Source organism: Centrocercus urophasianus, unplaced genomic scaffold, assembly GCF_019232065.1.
Source record: "Centrocercus urophasianus isolate 14NV4802_14NV808 unplaced genomic scaffold, USGS_Curo_1.0 seq_17, whole genome shotgun sequence".
Classification (NCBI taxonomy): Eukaryota; Metazoa; Chordata; class Aves; order Galliformes; family Phasianidae; genus Centrocercus; species Centrocercus urophasianus.
The window spans coordinates 28519537-28536580 of NW_024884722.1; the positions used below are offsets into that span (position 1 = coordinate 28519537).

The 17044-nt window shown below is 37.4% G+C and overlaps 1 protein-coding gene across 2 annotated transcripts in view; it reads right to left on the minus strand.

Annotated features, from left to right (window-relative positions):
• GRID1 (glutamate ionotropic receptor delta type subunit 1) overlaps positions 1-17044 on the minus strand; it is a 509969-nt gene that overhangs the window by 11349 nt on the left and 481576 nt on the right. The window contains exons 13-16 of one of the 2 annotated variants that reach the window (XM_042818875.1): positions 16461-16656; positions 7697-7863; positions 6151-6391; positions 5804-5890 (exon numbers count right to left, since the gene is read on the minus strand). In XM_042818875.1, the coding sequence (XP_042674809.1) occupies positions 5804-5890; positions 6151-6391; positions 7697-7863; positions 16461-16656 (691 nt within the window). The remainder of the gene's footprint in view (positions 1-5803; positions 5891-6150; positions 6392-7696; positions 7864-16460; positions 16657-17044) is intronic. The other variant, XM_042818876.1, reaches the window with a different exon arrangement.

Sequence of the window (17044 nt, forward strand, 5' to 3'; positions counted from 1 at the left end):
TCAGGTAAAAAGATAACAACACAAAAGAGACGATGTAAATGAAGTGACAGACAAGACAAGGATAGTGAAAATAACAGTGAAAGCATAAGACTTTAATAATCCAAACCAACATCGCTGACACCACGCTGAAGGTATAGAAGCCCTAGCTGCTGTGGAATAATGGTAAGTAAATATGGTGCAGATCTCAGTTCTTAGCAGTGACAAATTTTGATCCATTGGACTCATATCTGTTTACTCATATTTCCATTTCTGAGGTACTCTGGGTTTCATATTCTTCCAGTGCCAGAGAAGAGTCCTAGTGGGTAACTCTTAAGAGTGCTAAAGCTGGAAGTAGGGATTTTTGAGGTAGGCTGGAATTTGTGTAGCATCAAACATGGGAAAAGGGGAAATTAAGGCAGATCATGTAAGGCATCCTTGGCAAAAGATACAGGCTTGCTTTCTTTCATCCTGAATGCTGGTATTTGTTGTAATTTTCAGGGTAATTTTTGCTACCTCTTGCTATAATATAATGCTAGGAAACATCGCAGAGTATAGACAGAAGTAACAGAAGCAACAGAAAGTTAAGAAATCACAAACTAAGCAAAGGATGTGATTGTTAATGAATTATAAACTAGACACAGGTTATAGGGAAATGGCTAGTAACAGCTCAGCATGTGGAAAACAATGCTAAATCCCCTTGTGCAGTTGAAAAAACAATCTGCATGCACTACAAAATCAAGAACATGTTGGGTACGGTTGCTGAAACACATTGCTAGGAGCAGCACAGTCTGGAGAAAATACACTTCTGATTTACAACATACATTAATCAGAAATAAAGAAAGAATCAAAGCAAGAATTTCTTGAGAATCATCTGTCAAGACCTATAATAACAGTAAGTGAATCAAGCTCGTCCTTCATAGAAGATGCAACAAGTATAAATTTCCAGCAATTACCTCATATAACAACTCTAAGTGAGTTTACTTGACAAAAGGTGATCTATTAATTTGTTTTTTAGTGAATACACCTTGCGAAAAGTGAAAAAGTCAACTTTTCTTTCCATGAATAGTATGATAATATAACTTTTGCTTTTATATTTTTGTTGATATGGAGCATGTTATGTGGATGAATAAGAAGTGATATCTTAATAGTTCTGAAGAGATCTCTGAAGGGGAAGAGTAGATTTCAGTGAGACATAGCATATAAAGTACAAAGGAACACAAAGGATGCTGCTGAGTTCACTGCAGGAAGTAGCTGTACCAGATCCTAACAACAAGGAACATTTGCAAACTGTCTTTCAGTCACAAAAGTAATATTTTCATGGAATAAAAGGTAGGAAGAATCCGATGATGTGATGAAGGCCTTGGTAGTTAAATGATCCAGATTACATCAGAGTTAACAAAGATCATGAAATAAAAGCATGGGACCAAAGGATATAGAAATACAGAGATAAATATTGAAAGTTTGACATTTCATGCCACTGGGTTTCAGTAATTTCATGGGATTGCTCAGCTATTCAAAAAGGGCAAAGATTCCAAAATTAATATTAATTTTCACTTTTCCTTTTGCAATTCCCCAAATCTCTGAAGCTGATCATAGTTGAAAGACTGGGTATCAGTACTGCAGCCTGAGTAGCCGTTTTGTCAATTCAAGATTTTAAAATGTAAAGATAAATGTAGGAGCTGACTAAATTTCACAGTGAGTGTAGAATGTCTGGGCATTAGTAGCAATTAGGAGAAGCTGATTATAAGCTCTAGAAAATCCAATTTGAAAAAGATGGCCAAAAGTAAATTTCCCATAAGCAGAAATAATAAGAATGTTTAAACATTACCAGATATGTTTTCAATTTTAATGCACCACAGACTTGAGCCCAAGTAGATGGAACCTGAGATGGTCTTGCAGCTGTACAATTTTCCTGATGTTGAAATTAATCTTTCTTTTGTCAATCTGAATTGATAAGGAAGCATTATGATCACATTAAGATTTTTAGAGAATAAATCTTTAGAAAAGGACCCAGGCACTTCTTTGGAAACTTAAAGATCCATTTGGAAGCCAACCTGTGTGACCTATTGTGGGGAACCTGCTCTATCCGGGGAGTTGGACTTAATGATGTCTAGGGATTCCTTCCAAATCCTGAAATTCTGTGATTCTGTGTTACTCTTAAAGAAATTTCACTACTGCTTGCATGACAGAATTGGGAACTAAGGGCAATTGATTGTTCTGGGAAAATAAAGAAGTCCTTCTTTCCTGGAAGTTCATCCTAATGAACTGACTTTATGGGTAGAAAATATATAATTTGCTTAATTTTGGGAGATGGCTTTTTTTTTTAAGTGAAAAAAAAAGGAAAAAAAAAAAGGCAACAAAGGATTTCCAATTAGAAGTAGTCTGACATAGTGCTTCCTATAAAGTCTCTGACACAAATATCATTTACATTTGTAAAGTCCAGGTTATGGTGTCAGGGTTCAAAAAACAGTGCCTATAGTTATATAGTTAAGATCACATTTTTTACACTAATTTTAATTAAGAGTTGTGATTTATATCACACAGAGCTCCAAGTCCTTGAATACCTCAGTGGATTGATTCCGAATAATCTCTACAAAAGCCAAAGGAATTGAAAGGGGAAGAGGAAAATACAAAGACACCTTAATACCAGCTGAAAATATTTCTCCAATGCTAACGAATGTTGTTCAGGTCTTTGTGGCCACAGACTTCACACCAACCCCCAAAGGAAAAAAAAGTCTCTAAAATCTCTCTTTTTCTTTGTCAAGCTGCAGCTGCCCAACCCTATCATAAACCTGTCAGAGTGGTCACAAATTCACCTTCCCAATACTTCTCTGTTTTTCTAGTTGACACCAGATTAGCATGACAGTCTAACAAGCGGGTCAAGCCAAAGAGAGAAACTTCTAAAAGGGCTCAGCAAGTTATATCGGCTCCTCATTCAATCCTGAAACCACTTTTCTGCAATTGCATTACAGGATTCCTAACAGTTTAAGGGTCATAGTAGCCAGGCTGCCTCTTTTGACTTTTAATGGTGATTGCAGAGAATGCTGTTCTTTTTCTGCATGAGGTGACTACCAAAGCCTAAGTGTAATATTTGGCCGCAAGGGAATCATTCCCTTCAGTGACATCTCACAGGCTTTGCACAGACAAAAACGGTCAGGAGAAAATCTAATTCCCAAAATTTGTAGGTGATATCACAATACTCAGGTTTGGTACTCCAAAGCCTGACTGAAAAAAAGAAAAAAAAAAAAAAAAAAAAAAAAAGCAGAAGAAAAATGAAATCAGCAGAATGGCTTAAGTTGGCAGCTGTTACTGAACTAAAGACTTGGATGGAGTATCAGATGCTGGCTTTAATGTTTTTTATATGATATACATGTTGCAGCTCTGTTATTATGGCCATTGCTGCAGAAATGCTAGACAATATGTAGTTACAGAAAAGAGATCCCTAAATAAACTCCTTGAAATCAAATCCTCGTTTTGCTTTCAGTCCCCACAGCTCAGTTATTGCTCCTCACTTGTGTGGCTCAAACAGAGGGTCCCTGGGGTCCTTGGATTCAATCCTATCCAAAATTTTGAAACTTGGTTTCCTTACATACATTGAAAATCCTCAAGCAATTTGCATGCCACCATCTCTTCTAAACCATGGCTCCTATCATGATTACTGTAGTCATCAGTAACCTCCCTTTAGTCCCTCCTCACTAGTACATAAATGTCTCTATAACTAATCTACTGAGAAGTGCTTGCAACATTTTTCCACTACTTTATCCAAGCGTATTTTATGCTCACACTCTTCTCTCCAGCTCCTCTGACCTTTTCTAGAGATGCTTTTGGCCTCCTGCACTTCACTGCACCCAGCTGCCCTCTTTCAGAACCCCTCATGCTGTACAACCTTATGGCATGCTTATGCTTTCCTCCTCTGTCTTCTCACATCTGTGAGCCCTCATCCCTGGTGCCCTTCTGTTTGGAACACTCACTTTCTCTTTCAGCTTTAACACCTACTTGTTCCAGGAATCCCACTGGCTGTTCCATCTCTCAGCAGCACCCACAAAGACCATTCTTTTCTGAGCCTGTTCATGCATGTTATGCCTGACTTTAGTTTGTACTGCTTAACCTACATCTGCTCTGCTCATTCCCACACACAGGCAATATTCCTGAGTGCAACTCTGCCATACCTGCAGTATACTCCAGTAATACAGTAATACTGCAGTAACTGCAGTATATTTTGAAAGATTGAATCTTGAAAGTACTTTATTGTTCATCATGAAAACTGTCAAAGAGGATGTGAGGAGCACCCTTAATCTAAAGCATACTGGAGGGAAGGGGAAGAAGGAGGGGAATGGGAAGGGAAGAAAAGACAGTAAAGACAGGGATCTGTAGTAATCTCTGTAAAAGGTAAAAAAGAGAAATGAAGGAGATAAGCATAAAGGAAATATTTAAAGTCAGGAAGACAGATCCTTCCCAGCAATGGAAACTAAGTATTTACAAATCCTTGCAATAAAAGTGACCAATTCTTTCACCCTATCTTAGGGGCTCATACTCATCTCACACCAGAAAAATGCACAAAGGTGAGCCTCTGAGTGCAAAGAGAGGAAGGTGCTCCAGAGTATGGCAACACAAATGCTCTATATGTAATATTAGAACCCTTCAGTCTCCTTGCTCCTTCCTTGCCAGCCTTTCACAGTGGGAACAGAACTGTCTACTGCTATGATTTAGGCCTTAGTTACACTAACATGGACTGAATTCTACAAGGCAGAAGGGCAAAATAACAAATTATTTAACTAAAGAACAATTAAATACTTGTTTACATTCATACAAAAGCTGGTTTCCATGCAAGACTGTACTTGTGCTCTCTCTGGCTGCTTTTGGAGTGCTGCATTGTACAAAGTGGAGACATGCCTCCTTTTAACCAAAATCTCTCTTTTGCTATTATACACTGCAAAGCCACAGGCAAGTGACTTTGCAGCTTTGTCCCTCAAACACGATACAGATGTTTATCACTGACACTTGATGGATGAGTTCAAATGGGAGAAGCAGGGACTCAGAGAAATGGAATCTTACTGATAAATATTTCACAGCATTGCATACTGCAACATATATCATCAGATCCCATTTGGCAGAATTGCTTACAGGTGATGCGTGTGTCAATTATTGTAATACTCCTGGCAATCTGAGAAACACAGATTGTAATTGATGGGCTATGTACTATTTTCCAGCTGTAGTGCAGCTCACTGCTATTATTTTCTTGTTACAAACATCTGTTCCAAGATGAAAGCACCTACAAGTGCTTCTGCTTCAAAAATTACAAGAGGTTAGTTTGTTAAACATTTAAGCTATGTAAACAAATACAGGTTTCATGCAAGACAGATTTGACTATGGACTGATTATTCTATCATAGCATTGCTAACTATTCCTACTGTGGCAAAACATTTCAAAAACAAGACATTCTCAGATGTATGCTCCTAAGTAAAATGCCACATGAAATTCAGTTCAGTCAGAAGCCCCTAGGTTTAGAAATAAAACTGATTTCAAAAGAAAAGAAGCATTTTAACAGTGTCATGGCAGTTATAGCTTATTCAGCAATAAGTAGATGGTTTCTTTTTAATTGCTCATGTACTTCATCAAACTCAGCCTAAGTCAGCCATGAAGGAAAACAACCACTAGCTGCTGGCAGCTGCCTAGCCTGTGCAAGATGGACATGGTTCTCACAGCCAGCAGATGGGGTCTTAGATCAGAGAAACCATCACCACAGTTGGCACAACCAGGTGCCCATGGCTGGCCTCCCTGTCACAGCAGAGAGGCCGAGGGCATGTTTCTGAACTACTCTTACCCCTAAAGGTGGTCTCTCCAGGTCAGGGTTGAGGCACATTGGTGGGGCAATGTGGGGAAGTTTGCACTGCTGCTGCCCATGCTGTACCTGCTCTATAAATAAATAGAGGACTTTAGTCTCCAGGACTGTCAGTTTGGCACCTTTCATGTGCACAAATGACATATTGTGGTTTTTTGTTTGTTTGTTTAGAAACAACCACCCAGAAAGTTATATGCAAAGCTTAGTATGGCGAATCAAGATAAATCAAATTTATTGCATGAGAGCACCTAAAATCCCACCTTCCATTTGCTCTCTTTTTCATGTTTTCTACTTGTTTTCTAATTGTGATAAGAATAAAAGTTATGGACCTCTTTCGGTGTTTCTTGATGACAACGGTTGCTGTTCCACCACAACTCCAATGCTGCCACCAAGCAGGCAAGTAGAAGGCCTATTGCTAAAATGCAGAAAACACCTGCAAAACTGTGCAGCTTGAGAGCCTTCCCATCTGTCTGTGCATTTGTGTGGCTATTCAGGTCACAACGTCCCATCCGTGGCCACCATTTTTGTTTAAGAACATCCAAATCTCCACTTTCTTGCAACTCTAAGATCCTGCAGAAATTTAAAAACATACACAAGTATTACATTCAATTACATCTTTTTCCACATTTTTTGCACTCTTTTCCTGTTACATGAACTGCCTTACAATTCAAAACTCTGTCTTGCAAGCCCCCATCCCCATGCAGTATTAATCTGAAACTCATTCTGCTCACAACAGCAGGCAAACTTCACTGAGTAACTTTAGAGGAAGGATGACTGTCAGAAATTTCATTGCAAGGGAAGAAGCATTCCCAAGGGAAATCACCATATTCCACAGTTTGTCATGGCTGGTCTGGCTACATTCAGCTGCAGCAGCTGGTTCCACTAGTGAAATACGCAGCCCATTTCACTGCTGCTCTCCCACAGTAATTTTAAAATCATGGGAGACTAAACATGCTACTATTTGTGCACCACTTCATACAAATGTGCTTAAGCAGCGACCGACTTATTTAGTTCAGCAAATGCAGTTTATTCAAAAGGATTTTACTTCAGTGCTGTTACTTCATGCTTGAATTACTTTGTTAACAGTTGCTAATTAATCATTGTTTTGCCTCTTGTGAAGTGTCCTTTCTCTCCAAGAATGATTCATTTTGGATTTGGTTTGATAACTATTTTTGCTGTTTACTAACAACCCTTTCTCTTTGGTTATACAACTGGAGCTTTACTCCCTCTTATAAAGAACAAGTGAGATGGGGAAATCCTGCTCCAGCTTCCTGTCTGGAGCAGTGCACCCACTCACCTTCTGCTAGGGCCACGCATGCCTGCCCACCTGCATGTCTTCCATTCAGTGTACATGCTGACATGAAAAAGATGCTCATAGCTCATAGACCACCAAATGGCCACAGATACTGTAGTAATGCCATGCAATAATCAACAATTCTTGTTTTCCTGTACTATTGTGACATTCAGCATGCCTCTCCACCCTAAAGGATAAACTGAGACATTATTACTTGCTTACTGTATGGAAGGACATTGTTTCATAGCCTGAAAAACATATAAATCAGGAATCTCTCTTTGATCTCTCCCCTAGCTCATACAGAGCTCTGGGAACTCTGGTCCCTTTTCTGACAGAGCCGGTGCTACTCAGAGATGTGAAGCCACACACCATCTCCACTCCCTCCTCCCTAAACAGAATTACACAGAGCAGAAGTAGCAGCTTTGTTGAAGACTGAACTTGTAACCTTTCTGCTGTCACTGTAGGAAGAGAATTAAATTTATTCAGCAAATTGTCACTGTCAAAATTGAAGTGAACCATCAATGGGATGCCATGCTGGTTGCAGAGAAGAATCCTACAAAATGAACTTTGTTTTGGTTTACCTCTGGGAGAAAAGATCTCTGTAGGGGCTTCCGTGCTGGAGTGCAATTCCATATCCTTTGCTGCTGATGCTATTACCAATGACTGTCACAGAGCATTCATCATCTGTCAGCGCAGCATATTCCACCACTGTCACATCCCACAGGAATGCATAATTTCCTTTCTTTGCCTGTAAATACAACACAAACACAACAAAATCTAAACTAAACCACATTTTTAGATAGGAGAGAAAAAAAAAAAAATAAGCCAAAATAAAAAGCCCGATGCTGGTACTTCACCAGGTCACATCTATAGACCTCCAGCATCTTAATACATTTTTAAGTCTTCCCCCATAACATTACCTCATCTATGCTTTTCCCAGCAGTACATCATCTACTTCAAACCTCTCTAAAATGTCTTCCATTTTTAATAGAGAGAGAGAGCATAGGATGACATAGCCTTCTGTAAGTTTAGGCAAGGCTTACATAACAGGTAATTAATTATAAATCAAAGCCTTTGCCTTAACTGATGAAATTTGATGTATGTTTTGTAGGAGACATGGATTAGCAGGAGCTCCATACATTTATGTAACTAGACAGGTACAGGATGAGCACTTAGTGGTGTTCCCTAATCATTGCAGTCACCAAAATGGAAACTTTACAGATTCCCTCAAGTAAACGTATAAGTGAAAGAAGTGCCCTCCAAGAGCTGTGTTAGTCCTGTAACAAAAAAATCACACACAAAGCTTAAAAAGAATTCCTTTTTTTTTATTCTTTTTTCTTTTCCCCCCCATAGACAAGAATAAACCCCAGCATCTCTTGTCAGCTCAGTTTTGGGACAAATATTGTTCTATTTTAGCACACGTTCATGCAGATGTCCTTAAATGTCAGCCTTAATTGGCATTCTAGCCAATGTCTGCATGCAGTGAATATGATGAATGTAAATCACCTTACTTAACATAAGATGTAAGAAAAATGTCTGGATAGAAATTCAGTAAGGAAAAAAGTGATCATTTTGTTTGTTTAAAGTAATCATCAGTTTTCCAATAAATTTAAGTATTTAAGATTTTTAGTCTCAAGTGAATATACAGAGCACAAAAGAAGAACAGATGGATGGGAACAGCTAATGCAAATAAATGAATAATCATGACTGCAGATTTCCAAGACATTTTTTTTCTTTTTAAGAGACAAAAAAAAAAAATAAATGACAAAGGCCCACCTTTGGCTGATTTCTTTAGGTCAAAACAAAGCAAGATAGGAAGCTGAAGTCTGGAAACTGAATCATCAAACTTTCTTTGCCAATGGCTGCAGTGCTGACGTTATTCCATATATTTTCCATTTTGTGTAATCTCAGTGTATGGGAACTGCTGAGTCACGGCCTGAACCTCTGATTAATCACCTGAGGTGAGCCATGAGTCAGCCAGAGGAGCACAGGTGAAGGCAATTCAGCTGTGCTGCCGGAAGGGGTGGAGCCAGGCTCCACCCTTCCTAGACCTATTTAAGAGCTGGCTACCAGAGGGGAAGGATCTCTTCTGGAGATCCCCTCTTTTGGTATCTTCTGGTGAGCTCAACCCAAGGGTAAGCTCTTCCATTTATTCTCTTTTGTGATCGTTGTCTGCTTTGCCTTACTCTCTTGATTATATTGCAATTATAACATCTTGGTTATACAAAATTATAACATCTTGGTTATACACTCAGTTAAAGAATTGACCTGTAAGCCTATAAGGCTCACTAAATTAATTTCCTCATTTGAGTAACTAAGTTAATTTCACCATGCTTTAGTATAAATCATAGCTTTCTGAAGTCCTTGACAGTTGCTTAAACATGATAATAAATCAGATGGGTGAATTATCTTGTAACGGATAGAATCGAGGGAAATAAAACTGAAAAGTATGCTTTTGGATTTTCTGTAAATTACTTGCCACAATTCACCTCCTTTTCTCTTTTACATTCTGTCTGCATCGATGCAATCAAAGACCCCCAAATTCTTTTTCTTCTGAACTACACCAGAGTAGCAATACATTATAGCCTTTCTTTCTGGCAAGATTCAAATGATCCTGTACTGACCACTTTGAAAACAGATTTTTTAAATGTATACCAGCACTGTAGGTTTGGCCAGTCAAGCTCCTCTTTCTCTCCTGCAATCTCTCGGTCAGTTCAGGGTAACAGTAAATAACGTATGTTGCTTCAGACAGCTATTGCTAGCTCAAAACAATCATTTAAAGCTAAAACTCAGCATAGGGACTGCAGGATACAAGTAGGAGCCACAAGATCCTACTGTTAAACTATATATTGGTTTAACTAATATGACTAATTATACAAGCTTGGTCACAAAAAAATCTCTCTCAAATGGTACTGCATGACTTCCACATCTGTATTCCAGTTCCCCTGGCCATCCACCTGACTAGTACTGGTGTTGGAAAGGAGGAATCAAGAAATAAATCACTGCTTACTGTATGTGACAGTCAGAAAAGGCTTCAAATCTATCAACACAAAGATGCATTTAAAAAAAAAAAAAAAAAAAAAAAAAAAGAAAGGAAGGAGATTCCTCGGGGTATTTAGCTTATATTCAGATGGTAAACTGCACTCTTGGAAGCCTAAGATGTGCTTCTCAAAGGAACTTTCTGAATGGGCATGTACCTGGAAATAACCATGATGTTAGCAGCAAGCCTCTGCATCTTGCCCTCTGCTCTTCCTCTGATGGACTTCAACAATTCTCATCTTATGTTTCCACACCTGTGAGGCCTCCTACCTGCTCGGGAGCAATGGGCATTCCTCCCACTAGTGCTCCTGGCTGCACATCTCAGGTTTTACCCTGTGGTAAACAGTACACAGGCTCTTGCTATCTACAATGCAAGACTGTGTGCAAGTGTTTCTGTGTTAAAAGCCACAGTTACAGGACCAAAGACAACAGCTTTTTTTTTTTTTTTCCCTATACAGAATTTGTTCAAAATCTGTTATTACTAGAGAACAAAAGCTTGCCTGGTGTACACACAGAAAGAAGACCCAGAGAAGATTTCACCTATATCACAGTAATAAAATGTCTTTGATTTCTTGTTGGTTTCTGGGTTGTTTTTTTTTTCTTCTTTCTTTTTTTAATAGCTGGATCTTTTAGTTGTTTCAGAATTGTTCCAATAAATCATCTTTTCAAATTAACAGTTTACAAAAGAAGAACGACAACACATCCTACATTCCTCATCTTTTTCTTAGTAATACTTGAGGAACACAGCCTTCCTCAAATATTCGATTTCAATTATAAGGCAGTGTCTAGAGAAAATCACATTATTGATTCTACCATTCAAGCCTCAGTTTTCTGCACTTCATTTTATGTAGAAGAACTCTGTACACTGACTTCCAAGGTTAGACAGCAGATCTTTTGACAAGGTCTACTTCTCTAGCATTTGCAACATTGCTGTCCTAAGTTACATCCTATGAATACAAGTGGTCAATGACAAGTTTACTGAGTTTCTCTGTATCAATTTAGTATTTTTATGACAAACAATTCTACCCAGTGGCATCCATTGAGCAGTATTTTTCTGATAGACTGTACATTTCAACATAAACAGGAATCTGAGTTTTAAACTCTTAATTATGTGTATTCTTAACTTCCAGAAATACTGAACGTGGAACTGCTTCCCCTCTCTAATTGTCAAAAACCGACTTCCCAAAGATTCCTTTTTCCTCAGGGAAGATTCTTCTCTTCCAAAATCTCTTCCTCTTGCAGATCTTTCTTTTCTTAAGAGTAGCAATCTCATACTATTAGCATGTTCGTTGCACAGAAATTTTCCTTATGACTAAACAGTAAGTTCCTATCTAAATTTGGCATGCTTCATATCCCTGTAATGGCTGTTGTGGCTGTTAGGTGAAGGCAGACAAGCTAAACTATGAGTGACACTGTGCACTGGCCCATGGGATGTATAAGCAGGAAACATAGGCTTTTTTAATGACACCTTACACAGATGTATCTATCCATGCAACTGCATCATGACTGCAGTACATTAAAGCTCCATATTCTCATGCTTTTTGCATTCACAGCCTAGCCATTTCAAGCTTGAACTATTTGTTTTTGGGTCCCAAATTTTCTAGGATCAGACACCACTGCAAAGAAAATATAGATAAAAAAGACAGTAAAAGGGAATGTGGTAAATACCAGCTGAGAATAGGTAAGATAGAGAAAGAAAGAATGATTGAAATGAAACACAGAATAGTAAGCTACAGTTTAGGCTTTTAATTGGCTTTCATATTTTGCTCCTTTGCTATGGCCTTTTTGTGACTTTCAGCACGCAGGCACACTGCAGAACAAAACAGAAATAACTCAGTTAAAAGTTTCAAAAAACTCTTTCATAGAAATTCAGCCAAAGTGGTCATACATTCCACCCAGGTTGAACTTCTGTGGCGGTTAACACCAAAGATAGCAGATTTATCTTCAGTTTGAAGAGATTGAGGAAAACAAATTTCAGAAGAAAAAAGAAACTTGCATTAAAAATGCCTTCTTTGCAATCATCAAAAATGAAAAGACCAAGGAAGATTGTTTCCCTGATATAATAAGAGGGGCCATAAAGATAACAGTAATACTTCGAAAAGCAGTAACCAATTTCATTATGTTACTCTTCAACATAGAGGGAGATGGAAGAATATATTTCAAAGGGTCCTGTCTTACTGTTGGTAAAGTTATGTATTTTCAAAGAACATGTGGTAAGAACTAATAATACTTTAAAAAAAGTTGAACTTCAGCTTTATCACTGACAGGCCTGTGATTCATCTGCAACTTATGAAGAAGCTCCCACACTGGAAAAAAAAAGTACAATAATGCTACATTCGTCATTAATCTATTGCCAAAATGGAGTGTCACTGTAGATGATCCCATTATATACCTGGTAACACAGAAATATCAAAGAGTGACCTTCACATTGCTATTAGAAGAATAGTTCAAAAACATGCTTGGATAATATTTATTTTCTATTTCAAAAGCGCCTTAGAAGAAGCTGCACAGTTCTAATAAAGAAAAAAGTTGCCACTTAATCCTGTTGAAATTACTTAAAATTAATATCATTAGAAGCTACTACAGGATGCAATATATTTGGGCTTTAAGGAAGCATTTGCTTCTACTCCAGAGGCTGATCATGGTCAAAAAATGAAGAAATTTATGACGATCCATGAAAATATATGGATGAGCCATAATAATTCACAATGCAAAATCTAGTGTGGACAGTAAATCACAGGAAAAAATATTTCAACAAAAAAATCCTCTTTATGGAACTATTAAATTACTTGCAATCTCAAAATAAAAATGAAGAGAAGTGTCTGTTCAACAACAAAAGATCTCATTTGATGTTTATTGTTTGTTAAAGGAGAGAAACATTTGGAAGGAAGTAAAAAAGATAGGAATGCACTTGTACTGTGCTACTGCATAAATCAATGATACATTCATATTTTGTACTATACTTTCTTTTGATCATTGCATCAAAAGCAATATACAGGAAGAAAAGAACCAATAGAACCAATTCAGAACTATTTTGGCACCAAATTGACCACACAGAAGAACAAACTGTCTCCATTAAAGGAAGACTGTTAAAAAGCCACAAAAGCAATTTCATTCTCTCATGTGTATCTTTGTATATATGTACATATATATGTGTGTGCGTGTATATAAATATATAGTGAGATACATGAGAGTATACACGGCACATATCACTTTGTTCTTCCAAAGCAAGAATGGCTGCTCACAATGAGAAATGCTGCAAGTTACTAGGTATGTTGTGATAACTAATAATTACCCTCAATAAATTATTGCCATGGGGTATTATGTGAACACCTCATTCATATTTGCAGATACGTTAGGAATATATGCAATTCCCCTATCAATGTCAATCTGAGATGACATGGCAAGAGCTATGCACAGCGCACTTCCGGGACATTCTGGCTGCAGCTTGACCCAAAAGGAAACTTTCTATACAACAGAATTAGTCAGTCTTGTTCCGTAGTACCAGAAAACTCAAGTGGCAAAATAGCGCTCTGCATGGACTTGTGATTTGTCTGGCAAATTCCTCTTACTCTAAGCGGAGGCATTTATGAATAGGTGGATATTTTACATCTGCAATGACTATTTTCAATGCCCATGGCAGTACAACAAAAGCAACTTGCCCCCACAGCTCTGAAATGTTTTTCTGCCACTTATGTGACTTCGCAGTGCATTAATGCTGTCTCTGTGGCCGTACTTGTGTTGCAAAAGCTGTGCTTTGACAATGGGAGATGGTCACTGTGGCTACAGGGCTGTGCTATGTCTGAAAGTGACCTCTTCCATGGCAACCAAAAGCTTTTGTGGCATTCAGGACATTCTTCCATTATTGTCTGTTTGGTTTTAGTCAGTCAAAGGGAGAAGAAACATGTCTGGGAAATGGAGAGAGGAAAATGGAATTGAGACAAAGACTGGAAATACCTGCCTATTGCATGAGTAAGCAGTACTCTCCTGTTTTGCATTGAAGAGGCTTTTATTTTTTTCTTACTTAACTGCAGTTGAACTGTGATGCTGTCTGAAGAAAATGGAGAGCAAGAGGAGAGAAGAAGTAGTTGTTTTTTTTTTTTCCATTGTACCAGGCAAGTCTTTATTCAGAAAATGCGTTAGGTATCTTTATACGCCAGAGGAATTTAGACTTTCCTTTTCCTATAAAGCATTTCTAAGGTACATGTACATCTCTTTCATGCAGCAGCACGTGTTTAGAGATATAAAAAGTCTGATTTCTTTGGCCGATACCATTTCTTCTTTAGGAAAACAGAGTTTCTAGCCAAAATATTTGATATGGCTGACTTGTCTGTTTTTTCAAGGAGCTCAATGAGTTAGCAAGAACGACATTTAAACTATAAACACAAACGTTTAGTTGACAATGTTATTAAATACTGAGCTCAATTTACGTGCCTAATTAAATAGCAGCCTTGGTCAGCTTTGGGAGCTGAGATAAATTCAGTTATTGTTAACGTTAATGGAATGAGCTGATCGAGTTATATAAAAATCACCCTACAATATTAAAATCAAACTCAGTATGAAAAATTTAACGTTACAAGAGACAGAGCTGCCAGCTCCATACAGACTACATAGTTGGTAGTCCAAACAGCCTGCCAGTCCACAGTTACATTTAAGGTTTAGGCAAATCTAGCTACAACAAATGGCAGCATGCAATAGGCTTATGGAAAGAGAGTATTTATAGCTTTACTGCTGGCAGTAAGAATGGTAACAAAACAAACAAGGGACAAAAAAAGGTAATTTGTTGTGCTTTTTTTCTATGGTAAACTGTTTTACTTATATATTGTTTTTAATGTCATGCTACATAGATTAGAACACATTGGCACTACTTATGTCTCTGCTAAGAAAGTCTTGAAACAGAGGCTTCATTTGCATAAAGTGACAAGCAAATTAAAAAAAAAAAAAAAAAGAAAATCAAATCACTGCAGACTTTTCTATAGCCAGGGTTCTACCTTCTACCAGAGGAAGAAAGTTTAATTGAGCCAAGTGCTCAGCTGGAAGGCGGGAGAAAATGCAGGGGGAACCAAAACTATTGACAGAATACTCCTGTACTGGAAAAGGCAAAAGTATGTTTTCCCCAAAATAAGGATTTTATCCAGAAGTCACACAAACAATTGGGAATCTTATATCAAAGGACTTTGATTCAGGAAATAGGATGGCTTATATTAAGATGTTCAGCCATGCTATGGTTATGGTGTTGTAAAAAACAGTATTTTTTTTTTATTTTTCCTCACTGACAGCTTAGAAGTTGTTTCAAATATTCAAAAAAAAAAACAAAAAAAAACCCAAGCTTCAAACATTTTCTTATTTCTCATTTATAAAAGCATAAGGAACTTGTAATAAATTTATTCCAAATCACTGTGTCATTGACAACAGAATAATCCTGATCTAACAATCACAACTTTAATAATAGCTGTTTTCCTGCTCTGTTAAAAAAAAAAAAAAAAATCAATTAAAAAATAGACACTTTTCTCTAAAGGAAAATCACATTAAAATTACACTGGCTACTTCTGCACACCTGCCACAATATACTTCAGGACACATGCAGTTTGCTGCTATTTATTATCTGCTTCTGCTAAGCTACAAGATGGAAAGCAGAGAAGAGCAGCAGACTAAGGGCGAGAAAGTGTGGGCCTGAACTTAACCAGGGCTGTTTATAACAGAAGTCAGCACAAGGATGTAGAATCTCAAGCTACTATATATACCTTCATTATTACAACAGTACTCAGTTTCATCAAAAAATCTGAGAGAAATAAAAATTAGGTGAAAGCATTCTGACATGTGAAAGAGCATGTGCTTGTTAAGTCTCGAATAAACAAAGAAATTTGGCGTGAAAGTTCTGTTCTAAGACACATTAGTGGATTTTCATTCATTCCTCATGTTACCAATACTTACTTTAATTCAAAGCAAATTAAAAAAAAAAAAAAAGAAAAAAGAGCAAAGGACAAGTGTCAAAATCTGAATAATAAAAATATCATTGAAGATGGGTATTGCCAAAGCTGCCAAGAAACCTGTAAGTTTTACAGCCAGCTCCAAAGGAGGATTTAAATACTGGAGATTCCAGCAGAGCTAAAGTACTTTAATTCAAAATCACGACCTCACAAGATGCCTTTTATCTGGCAGTTACTGAAAGGAACTTTATGTAAGGATATTTTTGTTTAAAGTTACGATGTAATTGCATTAATGTGACTCAACAATATTAACTCCACGCAAACTAATTTGATACAGCACAACAATTAAATAAAGAGCACTGTAATCCAGTCTTACCTTCCTGATGCCTTCAGAAGGGTTCGATACACAATTATCTGCCCCATTATTCTTACTTATTGTCCTCCAAAGTTCAGCAAATGTGTTATCCTGCTCCAGAGGGTTTGTTCCTTTTGCTTTAAAGTATTCATATACTGCTGAGTCTCTGACTGTACCGTAAGATATATCCATTTGTTTAGACAGGTCCTGAAATGTTCTGAAATTCAAGCAATATTGAGATATTAGTGAAACATAAAATGCTACTGAAATTTAATTAAATGATTTATTTTTGTCTTCAGTCGGAAAGCATTTATCAATACCAGGCAATACTTGAGTATCTCTCCCTTTCATCATAAAGGAAAACCAAAGAGTAATTGAATTCAACTGAGATCATGTGAACTTAGTCATACCTGAGGTTTTTTTCTTTGTTTGTTTGGTTTTTTAACCTTAATAAAGATTTTCTGGGTAGATAATCCATGTTAAATATTATCCCAAGTTTGCACAGAAAGGGAGTCCATTACAGACATACCCCAGTGCAGGAAAAGGTTGTAAATATAAACTGTCAGCCACCTTGGCACCACCTCACAGAACTCAGTGGAATTAGT